Raw genomic sequence first — 14816 nt, 5'->3', positions numbered from 1 at the left:
TTTGACAATTTGGCTAATGTTTGATCAGTTTGTCTTCTTCTTTTGTTTGGTATTAAAAAGTTCACTTATACTGTCACCTGGAAATCATGTGGGGACCCACCTGGGGGTCCCGACCCACAGGTTGAGAACCACTGCATTAATTGATTAACCTAAATGAGTAAGATTAAGATTATTATTGGTCCCAAATTTGGATAGATTTGCGGTTAATTAAGAGGCTGTGTGCTGTGCAGTCTACTTACAGCTGAGATGGACCTTCAAAAACAGTTTCTTGGGTTGGGGCGGGGCAAACGTCTTAAGCCAATCAGACATGGCCGGTGAGAGGGCTTGACCTATCGGATGTTAGAGCCAAGATAAAACCAGGCACAGTTGGTGGGTGAGCAGGGTGGAGATGTGAGGGGGTTTTCTGTGTGTGTGTGTATGTGTGTGTGTGTGTGTGTGTGTGTGTGTGTGTGCGTGCGTGCGTGCGTGCGTGCGTGCGTGCGTGCGTGCGTGCGTGCGTGCGTGCGTGCGTGCGTGCGTGCGTGCGTGCGTGCGTGCGTGCGTGCGCGCGTGCGCGCGCGCGTGCGTGCGTGCGTGCGTGCGTGCGTGCGTGCGTGGAAATGTGTGAGCGAGAGAGAGACCGAGAGGGAGCGAGAAGTTCCTGAAAATGCACTCACTATTTGTGCGTGTGTGTGCGTGTGTGGGTGTGTGTGTGTGTGTGTGTGTGTGCGCGTGTGTGTGTGTGTGTGTGTGTGTGTGTGTGTGTGTGTAGAGGCTGGTGACAGGGTTCATACAAGGCAGAGAGACAGTGTGAGAGCTTCCATCTGCATCGAATCTCTCTGTCAGGGCAACGTGTGAGTACACACACACACACACACACACACACACACACACACACACACACACACACACACACACACTCACACACACACGATTGCTGGTGTCTTCTCTTTTGACTCTGACAGCGTATAGGTTTCATGAAAGACAAAACTAAACTTAAATAATAACGGTTTGGGGAGAAAGGGTCCTTAATATTGTCCATGCAGCGTGAAGCCTAAAATGAACTAAAAATTACCTAAAACGATGGCTCCAACTAAATACTAATAACATCTGGTGGGATTATATTGTCCATAATTGTTGCCCTTTGCGATTATTAATATGTCACGTTTCCATACCTCGATAACGATGCGATAACGATACATATTGTTCAGCCCTAATACACATAAATACTGTGCATAATATACACACAATTGTTCCTCTATTTCCAATGTATCTGTATGTATGTATGTATGTATGTATGTATGTATGTATGTATGTATGTATGTATGTATGTATGTATGTATGTATGTATGTATGTATGTATGTATGTATGTATGTATGTATGTATGTATGTATGTATGTATGTATGTACGTCGATCAGTACAGTGACGCGTCTGTCTGTCTTTCTGTCTGTCTGTAGGTCAGTAGAATCAGTAACAGGACTTGGGAGTAATGGAGGAGTCTTCAGTATTCTTCTGACAGGAACGTTATATCTACAGGTACAACACAGACACACACACACGCACACGCACACACACACACACACACACACACACACACACACACACACACACACACACACACACACACACACACACACACATTGTAGTTTTTGTTGACAACAGACACAGGGAGTTCTTAGTTCTCTTAACCACATAAACCCCAGCATCCGGGGAGAAATTTAGCAGAGAACATCAAGCCGATCCACAGGCTCACAACACGTCGCAGCGTGACGCGCTGTGAGCTTGTAGATCTGCTATTTTGAACAAAGATGTTTAATGTTGAACGAAAACAGAAACATACACTAGTATAGAGCCCTGAGGGACTCCGGTCAACCCAAGTATAGGGTTTTAAGTGGTTACATTTGGCTGGAACAGGTACAAACACATACACACACGCACAGATATACTGCATGTACACATAATTACTCGCATACAGACAAATATATACACATGCTGGGAACACACACACACACACAAACGCAGTGGTGGAAAGTAACTAAGTAGATGTACTCGTACTGTACTTAAGTACAATTTTGAGGTATTTGTACTTTACTTGAGTATTTCCCATTTCCAATACTTTCACTTCTACTCCACTACATCTCAGAGGTACATATTTTACTTTTACTCGACTACAATTATTTGAAAACTTTAGTTACTAGTTACTTTGCAGATATAAATAAAAAAACATACATTAACCACATCCTATTTTATACCTAGGCTATTTGAAAATAGCCGATCTACAAGCTCACAACGCGTCGCATCTCGACACGTTGTGAGCTTGTAGATCTACCATTTTCAAACATTTCAGTACTTTTACTTTTAGTACCTTAAGTAGATTTTGATACGAATACTTTTGTACTTTTACTCAAGTAAATGTTTAATACCAGACTTTTACTTGTAACCGAGTACTTCTACATTGCAGTATTGATACTTTTACCTAAGCAAAACATTTGAGTACTTTTTCCACCACTGCACACACGCACGCGCACACACACACACACACACACACACACACACACACACACACACACACACCCGCGCATTCACGCACGCACGCACGCACACACGCACGCACGCACGCACGCACGCACGCACGCACGCACGCACGCACGCACGCACGCACGCACGCACGCACGCACGCACGCACGCACGCACGCACGCACGCACGCACGCAGTGTGCAATCAGACATACTTGTCTTTCAGCTCTGTCAGAGATCAGTCCATATCTTTGTACCATTATACATAATTATCCGCCTGCCCAGCTCATCCTGCTGACAGGAATAAGAGTGGAGTGCCGAGTGACAAGACTGCAGAGTGACAGGAATACGAGTGGAGTGCAGAGTGACAGCTAGGTGGCAGGCGGGGCCTTGCAGGCACACACAGGCTGCCTGGGTCATAACAAAGATGGTTAATTTATGAAGATAGACCGTCCCGATTGGAGCCACTAGAGGCGAAACGGTACACAAGGCCCACAAATGGTCTTCTAAGTGCACCGGCGTCTGACGGCAGACCTTGCAAACGTCCACATGTTTACTGGCGCTAGATCCCGAGAGTATGTTGCTGGTACAGATAAAGGTCGATTTTCTCCTGATTTGTCTCTCAGAAAAAGCCATCTTGGAATAGTGTGTGGTTTGTGGCGACTGGGTCCAATATTTAGTTCAGTGACCATGGGGCGTCCCTTATTACCAAGAAAAAATAAGAGACCCCCAGAAAGATCTCACTGTATACAGTTTTTGTATATTACATTAACCACTTGATTCCCAGCATCCATATGCTGGGAGGAACGTTAGCTATTTTTGGCAAAGAGATTTGGTGACAGAACAACAGTGGTCAAAGTAGAGACAACTCAGGGTCAGTTTAGTCTAGAGGGTTTAAGTGGTTACAACCTACCTGTATTATAGTATTATGTATATGAGCTGAAATTGTAAGATGTGTGTCATTGATTGATTCCCCAAAAATAAGGAACAAAGTACCCACATCTCAAAATATTTACTTCCAGGGACGCCCAGAAGCAAAGATTTGAGTTGCAAATGTTAGCTTTAAAAATATATATATATTCAAAGATTATATATTTTTTTAATAGCAGATCTACAAGCTCATAGCGTGGCACCTATGAGCTTGTAGATCTGCTATGTTTGAACAATCGTGAAAATGTGTACAAATCAAAACCCAACATTTGTAAAATATTTAGTTCCAGGGACCCCAGAAGCAAAGACTTGAGTTACAAATGTTCAATAAAAAAAAAATAAAAAAAAATATTTGCAAACATTTTCAAGATATTTCAAAAATAGCAAATCTACAAGGTCATAGCGCGGCACTCGGTGCTGCACTATGAGCTTGTATATCTGCTATTTTTGAATAGCCAGAGAAAATCTAAAATGACAGAGGCTGCTCTAGCTCCTCACTGTTCTGAGCCTGTGGCCGCCAAAATGAGCCAAAATGATCCAAAAATAGGACTCAGCTTGGAAAAAGACACAACAAAGTTAACTGTGTCTTGTTATGTCTTTGTGTGTGTGTGTGTGTGTGTGTGTGTGTGTGTGTGTGTGTGTGTGTGTGTGTGTGTGTGTGTGTGTGTGTGTGTGTGTGTGTGTGTGTGTGTGTGTGCGCGTGTGTGTGTGTGTGCGTGTGCGTGTGTGTGTGTGCGTGTGCGTGTGCGTGTGCGTGTGCGTGTGCGTGTGCGTGTGCGTGTGCGTGTGCGTGTGTGTACAGGCGGGGGAGTATGTGTCTGTCTTTGTGGACAACGGGACAGGATCAGCCATCAGTGTCCTGCAAGACTCCCTGTTCTCTGGAATACTGCTGGGAGTGTGAGACAGACAGAGACCACACACACACACACACACACACACACACACACACACACACACACACACACACACACACACACACACACACACACACACACACACACACACACACACACACACAGTTCATCAACATTCTGACATGATAAACAAATAAAACCCATGGAACTTACACATGCACGTCGCCATGGGAACGGGCGGCCATTTTGTCAACAGCAGCTGACGTTCTTTCTAACGCTACTCTCCATGAAAAAACATGCAATAAAAATAATATTTATTCACTTTGTATGTGATATGTATGCAATAAAAGAGAAGTTGTGAATATTTTTGCTTGTAATAAAACATTTCTATCAGTTTGAACGTATTAAGTTATTTGATGAGTATTATGTCTAGCACACGTTACGGCCGATCTACACCAGACTTTTCAAAGTGAGCGTATGCGTGGCGCTTACAGAGCGTTTGTTTAGATCCAATTCATATCAATGATACCGGCTACACCAGGCACGCGGATACGCGAGTCCTGCATACGCAGACTTTAAAATAGGACTGGATCTAAAAGTGTGTGTGTGCGTATACAGTATGCAAGTGTGCGTGTGTGCGAAAATTCTCTGGTGTAGATCGGCCGTGTATTTGTGTGTGTGTGTGTGTGTGTGTGTGTGTGTGTGTGTGTGTGTGTGTGTGTGTGTGTGTGTGTGTGTGTGTAACCCTAACCTGGAATATGGTTATTTTCTCTGAACTGACTCACTCACTTAATTTATTTATTTAGTTATCTTTTTTTAACCAGGTATGTTAATTAAGAACCAGTTCTGATTTACAATAATGACCTGGGCCACTCGTTAAAAAGGACATTAAATGAAGAAAAAACGCTGCACTGCTCGTAGCCATGATACAAACATTATTCTTTAATGAAAGACAGCCAACATTTTAGAAGTCTTCTTCAAGGATTCTGGAAGAAGACCTTATCTGGTCGAAACGTTGGTTGTCTTTCATTAAAATAATGTTTTGCATCGTGGGCGTGGCTACGAGCAGTGCAGCCTTTTTCTTAATTTAAAGTCTGTTGGCGTGCGCTCATTTTGCTTGTTGGTTTGCCAAAGAAGAAATTAAAACTTAATCACAACATAATAAAATATAAGAATAAAATATATTAGAAGGACAGCAAGGTGCAGTACTAAACTAAGTGCATTATCCCGCTTATACCACTGTTAACTAGTGGTGTCTCCATCATTTCCAAAATAATTAAATGTTCCATTAGAAATGTCTTCCATGGTTCTCGTTCTCATTCATTCATTCATTCATTCATTCATTCATTCATTCATTCATTCATTCATTCATTCATTCATTCAATGCAGCTGCAGTATCATGGTTGTGTCACCAGGTGTCGCTAATTACTAATTGGACTACATTAATGAATTAGAATTAAATTGTACATTATGATGCTGTGAACATCATAATAATAATAATAATAATCATATCTCCCCCCCCCTTTTCCCCCAACATTCTACAAAGCTGTTCTAATTAGCAGTGTTATAGACAGTTGTCCATAACACAAGCAGTCATGGCCAATCATTTTCTTTGGCGCCATGCATAAATACAGTATATCTTTGTTGTCGGGCGAAGACCTTGTATGTCCAAAACCATTACTTTTCAGGAAATGGAAGTAAAGAACCTGTGTATCAATGGATACAATGTAGTCATTATTTAGTCACAAGCTTTTGTGTTTCATTAAATATTTATAAAACCCACAAACAGAAATTTTGCTCAAAATGTTTTAAGAATAGAGAAAATAACCAATCTACAAGCTCACAATGTGTCGCATCGTGACACATTGTCAGCTTGTAGAGCGGATATTTTCACTACTTTTGCACAACACTGTCATGTGACAAAGTTTAAAATAGGGTATTAATTAAAAAAGAAACATAAAGATATGAAATATGGAGATACAAGGCTTCTGCCCAACAGCCATGATATGGAATAATCTCTCTCTTTCTCTCTTACACTCACACACTTCTTTTTCTCTAAACAGACATTCACACTGTCATCCACTATCTGTCCCCATTATCCAACATGTATACAACTCAATCTGCAGCCCCCACACACACACACACACACACACACACACACACACACACACAGATGAATATACACAGTGTTCTAAGGATTGAGGTGAGATCATCGTGGTCGTAAAGTGGCGCCTCACACTTGGCGCCGAGCCACACACACGCACACACAGAGAGAGAGAGAGAGAGAGAGAGAGAGAGAGAGAGAGAGAGAGAGAGAGAGAGAGAGAGAGAGAGAGAGAAGAAAGAAAGAAAGAAAGAAAGAGAGAAAGAAAGAAAGAGAGAGAGAGACAGACAGACGCACACACAGGCATAAGCATAAATAGACTCACACAGAGGCATACCCACATACACGTGTGCACATTTGCAGAAACATGGACTTTCTCTCTCTCTCTCTCTCTGTCTCAAACAAACACACACACACACACATTTGCAGAATCATGCAAACTTTCTTACACACATACACTCGCATGCACACGCACACACACACACACACACACACACACACACACACACACACACACACACACACTGCGGTTGGGGGTGTGTGTACGTTGTCAAGCTGCGTGCCGACAGAATAATGACAGATCTCAACACACAGACCTCACCACGCGAAGGCCTCTGGAAACACACACACACACACACACACACACACACACACACACACACACACACACACACACACACACACACACACACACACACACACACACGCACCCACACACACACACACCATATACTGGATAGTTGTACACTTGCGCGTAAGCATACACGCACATACATTTTAACATAGACATGCATGCATGTGTGTGCACACGTACACACAATTAAGAGCACTCACATTATGTAAACACAGGCTTACACACACACACACACACACACACACACACACACACACACACACACACACACACAGTCATAGTTTCCAAGCAGTAGTCAGGTAATAATTGCGTGCCAAGTTGTCAGCCAGGAGTATAGAACTGTTTCTTTTTTTCATTTCTCTCCAGTTTGTGACACAGCTTCTATACTGTAGCAGTTATTTTAGCTCCAGCAGTTTGTTTTACATGTGGGTGTGTGTTTTAACTGCATTAATTGGGTGTCTACAAGCACACAGTACTCATATGACCCTGGAGAGAACAGGGTCATTTGAGTATCTGTTTGAAGAGCAAGTCATAAGAATCGCACTTCTAAAAACCTCCATAAACACAATTTGTCGCTGTCAGGCAGAAACCTCATATCTTAACTTTTCGTCTGCTCATTGTGTTTTTTGTTTCATCAATTCCAATTTCACTTCTTCGTCCTGTATCCTGTATGAGTTCTCTCTCCTGATTGCAATATAATAGGCTCTATGCACAGCAGCCATAATGGAAAGAAATTGGGCCGCTTCCTGCACAGGTGTTACCAATGATACTATTGAAGGCTCTGTTACATAGAGTACAGAAGTCCTGACGTCACTCGTTCATCCCCTGGTTCGTAAAGTAATTTCTCTATGGGGAATAACATTGGGTCATCTTAGAATCGTCTCATATAAGAATTGTGGTCCAAAAATAAACAAACTGTCTCTGCGATATTGTCAGGGAGGAGGTTCTGTATCGTTTATGATAGTCAGTCACTTATATTTGATACAGTGTGTTTCTGGCGAAAATTTTACTAATTCGGCGGAAGTAACATTATCGTTTTCTTACCGTCAGTTGATGCTTCATAGCCTATCCATAAGAGTCAAACCGTTTATTCGTTTATTTTTGGAACACAGTTCTTATTTGACGCGATATTAAAGACGTCTATGGGGATTCAGAACGGGGGTGGAAAACCGCGAACCAGGTAGGATGTGTAAATTACGTCAGACTTCGGTGCTCTATTCTGGTCAAACAGAGTCAGGGTGTTGATATCGTGCATGTTGTTCTCACTGGAAACACTCTGCTACACCAGTGGGTCTCAAAGTGTGGTCCAGGGACCCTCATGGTTCCTTGAGGGGGTTCCAAATGGCCTCTTACGGGTGTGTAACTCTGAGAGTGTACAAATGGAACCAAATGGACCCGTAAGGGTCCACTTTCAGAGTTATGGTGGTCGTGGAAATTAAAAAGTCTGAGAACCACTGTGCTACACTAAATGGAACAGAGCCTTCACAGAGCCTTCATTAGTATCATTGGTAACACCTGTGAAGGAAGTGATACTATGGCTGCTGTGTATTCACCTGTTTCCTGGGCTGTGTGTTTTCCACTTCCTGTCGATTTGATCCATTGAAATCCAATTAAACTGGTCAGATGACCAATGATATCCAATGAAATCGACAGGAAGTGGAAAACACACAGCCTAGGAAACAGGTGAATAGAGCCTATTGCAATTGGCATCCCAATGAAAATGTATTTTTTTCCCCGTGTAATAAAGAGCTGACAAGACGGGGAGACCGCTGTTATTGAACAAACACTCTACACAGCAATAATTGCTATCTGAATATTATTTTACACTTTTAACAAAGACATATCACTTACACCCCCTTATTGCCCTATTTTACACTTGGAGGTACGACGGTGTTGCACAGCAGAAATAGATCTGGAGGACCTAACTTCACCTACCACATGAGAGGGACCTACTGTACTTCAAATCTGAGTGATATTAAACTTTCATAGTTCTACAAAACCAGAGCATTCTCTGTCTGAGATGTTCCTGAACAAAATAAATGTGCATACAGTAGTTGAAAATCTAAGGGATCTGCATGGGAAAAAGGCATGGCTCTAATGTATATCTCAGACTTCAAGTGGCCAACCTGTGATGTCAGTCATCTATGATGTCTAGATATGTCTATGAAATATCCATGATGCAGCACTATGATGCAGGCAAGTTTTCAGCCTATCACTTTATCAAATGTAAGTTAAATATTTCAAAACACACTACAACATTATTATTATTATACAAAACTTTACACATTTATTTTCTGGCCTATTGGCAGCATGTGTACAAGACCTTTGGCACTGATTGGTCCAGCCCAGTGGTTCACAGACACTCTTGTAAACATGAGACAAAACATGAGGAAAACAAGTGTTGAACCTGCAGAGTAATTACATGAACTTAACCACTTAAGCGCTAGGCGGTAAATACTTTGTTGTGCGATGAATAAAAATGGCTATGGCTATTTTCGATGTTTTGGAGGGGAAAAAAATAACTTTTTGAAGATGTCAAAATTAACATCTTTGCCTATAATAGGGACGCCAGGTTGAAAGTTGGTACAAGACCATACAAGCGGTCTGGTATGTTTAGCCCATTGACTATGACTCTCATTTCAAACTTGCTTGATCAAGACAATCCAATAAAACATTGTGCTGTACCATTAGTTTTTTTTTGTCAAAGTTACTTTTTGTAGTGCATTTTAGTACAGGTTTAGTGAGGCTTAGCCAACATTTACATATTTTTGTGCATGTTCAAAATAACATTTATCAATCACATTTCTGGTATGTTCATTAATGTCTTAATATGGAGAAAATGTAAACATGTGCAAGTAATTAAAAAAAAAGAATAAATTAAGTAATTCATGGGAAAGCGGTGAATGTTTTTGTGACATACGTATATTATGGTCTGGCTATGAATAGACTGACGTATTTAAAATCCATCCCTTAAACAAGTCTTGTGTCAGCTGTTGCAAGTTTGTTTCTATATAATTTATCATGTGGGCCCAGTCTATACACATCTTCATTAACATCAACAGTATCATCCTCATCTACTGGCACAAAACACATTACACATTATAGCCTACATGTACTCCCCAACAAAAGTAGTTAACATAGCATCACAATCATTTTAATCACTTTGTCCATTTATACGTTGACTATTCAAAAGTAGCATATACTGTATCTACAAGTTCAAAGCACGTCACTTCGTTTGTACAGCTGCTATTTTTGAAAACTTTTGAAAAATATTGATATATTTTAACACAAATCTTCTCTTCAGGGGGTCCCTGGCACAAAACATTTTCAGAAGGGGGTCCGCGGCCAAATACATATCAATTTGGGGGTCCTTGACATGAAAAGGTTTAAGAACCACTGCTGTAAGACAGTTAGACCTGACAAGTCATGCATTTGTAGGCTACATGCTGCTCGGGCCCTCAAGGAGGAAATTATTGTCCACAGTGTGGAGATGCTTACATAACAAACACATGAGACAACACAGAATTGTACAGAATTACACAGAAATACATGATTTACAGGAACACTTTCTGCACACCTCAGACTGGATTTTTGGTAACTGTAAGAGGAGGTCACTGATTTAAAGCTTGTATGGCTTCTGGAACAAAGCAATTGCTAAACGGGCCTTTCTTTGGGTAGTCTAGAGAAATGGACTGAGTACGCACCTCCGTGGAACCGGCCGGTATTGAGAATAATGGTGGGTGGTTAGTTGTCAAATCTTGATTGCCTGATGGTGCTGGATTGGGTTAAATGCTGAGCGGAAGTCAATGAAAAGAAGAACAATAAAACAGCAAACGACAAATTTTCATACAACCGTAAACCTCAGATCATTCCAAATCTGAGACTGCCGTGCCTTGCCCCTCTTTTCGTCCTCTTGGCTTGGGTCAACATCTGTGACCTGGCCAAAAACGGGGAGCGGGGGGGCAGTAACGGTGACATGGGCACCTGTTGCTGTGTAAACGCTGACCTGCTGCCCATCCTCGGCGTGCCGGGTGGCGGGGGAAGGACGCCACTCGCCAACGGCTCTCCCGGCGCCGCCACTTTGACCGTGTTTTTCCCGTACAGTCGTCTCTCGTACTGGAGCAGCTGGTCCCAGAAGCCCGCGTTCAGCCTGACGTGGGGCCGGCTCTCCTGCACCCAGGAGTGGGCTCGGCGCAGCGTCACCCCGCGGTAGCGCATCAGGTAGGCCATCACCAGGGCAGGGGAGCGGCTCATGCCCGCAGCGCAGTGCACCAACGTCCCTCCGTCCCGGTTCCCGTGGATCCGATCCGCCACACGGTCAAAGTGGTCGCCGAGGCGCGCGCTGGGCAGGTCGGAGACGGGCACGCGGAGGCACTCCACGCCCCGGTACACCGGACACACGTGGTTCACCGTGGCGTTGACGATGAGGGTGATGCCCTTCTTGGAGACCAGGTCCTGGTTGAGAGGAGCCTCGGCCCCGCTGAGGAACAGCGTGGGGGTGATCTGAGACAGCGACATGGAGGCTGTGGAGAGAACACACACGCACGCACGCACGGACACACGCACGGACACACACAACATTTTATTTCAACAACATCCCCATCAATGCAATACAGCCTACTGTAGGTGAGTCCATTATAATGCAATGAAGCTATAGTGTCCATTCTCTTTGACCAATCAGTAGTAGGTAGGCCTGTCACATGTATTACATAATCGCCTAATCGCAATTATTTGAGATAATCTCAATTATTTTGCAGAATCGTCATAACTGTTTCCATGTCGACAAAGGTTCATACATTTTGAAACATGAGACAATTCATGGTCAAGTAATACGTCATGATCGTGACAGCCCTATCGCCTCAGCTCGCTTGGAACTTTGTCGGAGGAAGCACCAAACAAGACCAGGAGACCTGGTTCTGCCAGACCCCTAGTGGTTGAAATCTGAATGGCTGGGTAGGAAAAGAGGGACAGACCGACCGACCGACAGACCGGTCGGTATTTATGTTTTATTTATTAAACAGCAGATGTCTAGTGTGTGGAGGTTAACTAACAGGTTGGGTCTCTGATGGAAGAGAGGATCATTTAACTGGAGTTTCTGGATAACAACACAATTCCATATGGATTAAAAAGCAAACATCTGGCTGTTAGCTGGACATGTGTTTGTTTATTTTAAATGTTAGTGGAGGAAAAAGTCCTTGATGTGTGAAGTTTGTAGCTATAGCTGCTAGCTGGTCAGCTAGCAATCTGAGAGTTGAACGCGACGACTTCGTCCTCAGTTCTGCTCACTGATCTATAATAATGCTAGCCTGGCTGGCTTTGTTGACAACAACTCACTTGGATTGACATTCTGGTTCTGCCAGACCCCTAGTGGTTGAAATCTGAATGGCTGGGTAGGAAAAGAGGGACCGACCGACCGACCGACCGACCGACCGACAGACCGACAGACCGACCGACAAAGCCTCCTGTAGGCCGACCCCCTGGGTCTGGCAAAAAAGTACCAGGTACTTTTGCCCAATGGAAAACCAGAAAAAAGGCGAGCACAGTTGAATCAAGTGGAGCCAGTTCCACACAATGGAAAAGTGACTTCAAGCATGATTTCTTAGTGGGACGAGCCGTGCAAAAGATTATGCAGGTTACTGTGATGTGATGTGCTTGTGATGGGCCCAGGATCGTATCCCAAAGGTCGCTTTAGGATGGACTCCTAGCAGGGAAAAGGAAGAAAGGTCGGCCCAAAACAGCCTGGCGACGAACTGTGACAGCTGAGCTAATGGAGATGAACTTTACATGGGGCGAGGCACAACATGCAGCACAAGACAGGTCCCAATGGAGGCAGATCATTAAAGCCTTATGTCCCACCTGGGACGAAGAGGATTAAGTAAGTACTGTAGTAAGTGATGTGCTTTGTATGACTGCATCCATTCAGTGGTTGATGTCATGCTCCGAGCATGTTAGTTGTCACTTACAAAGTAAACAAGGCTTTCGCAATGTCAACTGGTGACCATGTTTATCTGCTACTCATCTTTCTAATACTGGACGTTCTGTTATTGTGCAACCTAGATTCCATTATCGACTGGTGAAATCATGACTCATGCTCTGTGTCTCTATAGCTACATTATGTCCCCTAAATTAAGCTGCTGTTCACGTAATGCACATGTAGTGATCATGAATTACTGTTGATAAATGCAGAGGATTATATTGGTTGGTTATATCTGTGATTATCAACATCTTTATTATACAGTAACACAGTGCATACGGACACACACACACACACACCACACACACACACACACACACACACACACACACACACACACACACACACACACACACACACACACACACACACACACACACACACGCATGCATGCATGCATAACAAGCAGACATAGGATAGGCAGTCAACTAGACATATCACTTTACACTCGACATTACATTCAGCCACTGTGTACACTGAGGCGGTGTGCAGAATGCACCGCAGTGAGTGCATTAAATCACTGCACCGGCAGATAGTTCTACTGAACATACAAGTTATGAACCTTATAGAGCACGGATGAAACTACTGAGACTGATTATCGTTTTTAGTAGACTTAACACGAGGTATGCAGAACTGTGCAAACAGACACCATGCATCTTAATGCTGGCTATACAAGCTCAAATGCAATGAAAGATAGGCAGTTTTAAGTGTGTGTGTGTGTGTGTTAGATTATACACATGCAGGTACTGTGCTGTGTACTGTTTCAGAGAGAGAGAGAGAAAGAAAGAGAGAGATAGAGAGAGAGACACGGAGAGACCGAGTAGATTACCTGGTCTTTGGTCCCTTCAGTTTGATCCCATCCAGAGAGTGGTCTTGAGAATGAGCTCTCTCTCTCTCTCTCACTCTCACACACACGCACACGCACACGCACACCGCACACACGCACACACGCACACGCACGCGCACACACACACACACACACACACACACACACACACACACACACACACACACACACACACACACACACTTCAACCCCCCACATACCCTAAAAAGGTTGTGCTTGGATGAGCTGGCCAGCCAATAGATGGGACTGATTAATTTTAGACTGACAGGAGAGCAGCTGGTTCAAACACTGCAGTCACTGTCAGAAACCCCATGGTTAAAATGCACACACATATGCACAACATTGCTAACCTCTTATCTCCATATTTTAATGTTATTTCGTAAATTACTGCCCTACTTGATCATACAGTGTCACACAAAAGCAGCAGATACGCAAGCTGGAAACGCAGCGCGAAGCAACACGTTTTGAGCTTGTAGATCTGCTACTTTTGTTATTTTTAAATTTGAATCATGAAAAGTAACTGTTTTGGAAATATGAGGCTTCCACCCGACAGAAACGACAAGCACAAATGACTAACTCCCTTCAAAATGTAAAGTTCAAATGATGATGATGATTTTATTTTTATTTTTAAATAAAGGCTTTTTATGCATCATGACAGTGCAACAAAATCCAGACTGTTCTGCTTGTGTAGAAAGAGCATCCCACGATTATCCCAAAACAGATTGCGGTTCACTACCTATGCAAACTATGTCAGTCGCTAGGCTTTTGGAGACTATTACACTTTTCATGATGACATTATGCACATATTCAATCAGTTGGTTGAGATACATTTTCAATTTTTTAGTTTACCATAGATTTGGTTAAGTGATATATAATTATTCTTTAATTAATTGAATAATATGATCAAAACAAGACAATAATGGCCGGCTTCCCTGTGCATCTCTGATACGTCAGTAACGTCATGATACGTTATGTT

The 14816-nt window shown here is 43.0% G+C and overlaps 2 protein-coding genes across 2 annotated transcripts in view; one reads left to right on the top strand and one right to left on the bottom strand.

The window, feature by feature from the left end:
* LOC308093122 (erythroferrone) overlaps positions 1-4677 on the top strand; it is a 16235-nt gene extending 11558 nt beyond the window's left edge. Inside the window, exons 6-8 of the mRNA XM_080439344.1 lie at positions 752-833; positions 1439-1517; positions 4230-4677. Coding sequence (XP_080295470.1) covers positions 752-833; positions 1439-1517; positions 4230-4328 — 260 coding nt within the window. The 3' untranslated portion in view covers positions 4329-4677. The remainder of the gene's footprint in view (positions 1-751; positions 834-1438; positions 1518-4229) is intronic.
* A 5802-nt stretch (positions 4678-10479) lies between these two features.
* Positions 10480-13926, bottom strand: LOC308093135 (dual specificity protein phosphatase 18). The gene is made up of 2 exons (XM_080439363.1): positions 13823-13926; positions 10480-11542 (listed from the first exon to the last, which is right to left on the bottom strand). Exon 2 carries the CDS (start codon positions 11535-11537, stop codon positions 10881-10883), a length of 657 nt encoding a protein of 218 aa, XP_080295489.1. The 5' UTR covers positions 11538-11542; positions 13823-13926; the 3' UTR covers positions 10480-10880.
* Between the last annotated feature and the right edge of the window lie 890 nt (positions 13927-14816).

This window comes from Gymnoscopelus braueri (assembly GCF_963280865.1).
Source record: "Gymnoscopelus braueri genome assembly, chromosome: 10".
Classification (NCBI taxonomy): domain Eukaryota; kingdom Metazoa; phylum Chordata; class Actinopteri; order Myctophiformes; family Myctophidae; genus Gymnoscopelus; species Gymnoscopelus braueri.
The sequence above is the reverse complement of the archived record's forward strand: the minus strand, read 5'-3'. Positions and strand labels throughout refer to the sequence as shown.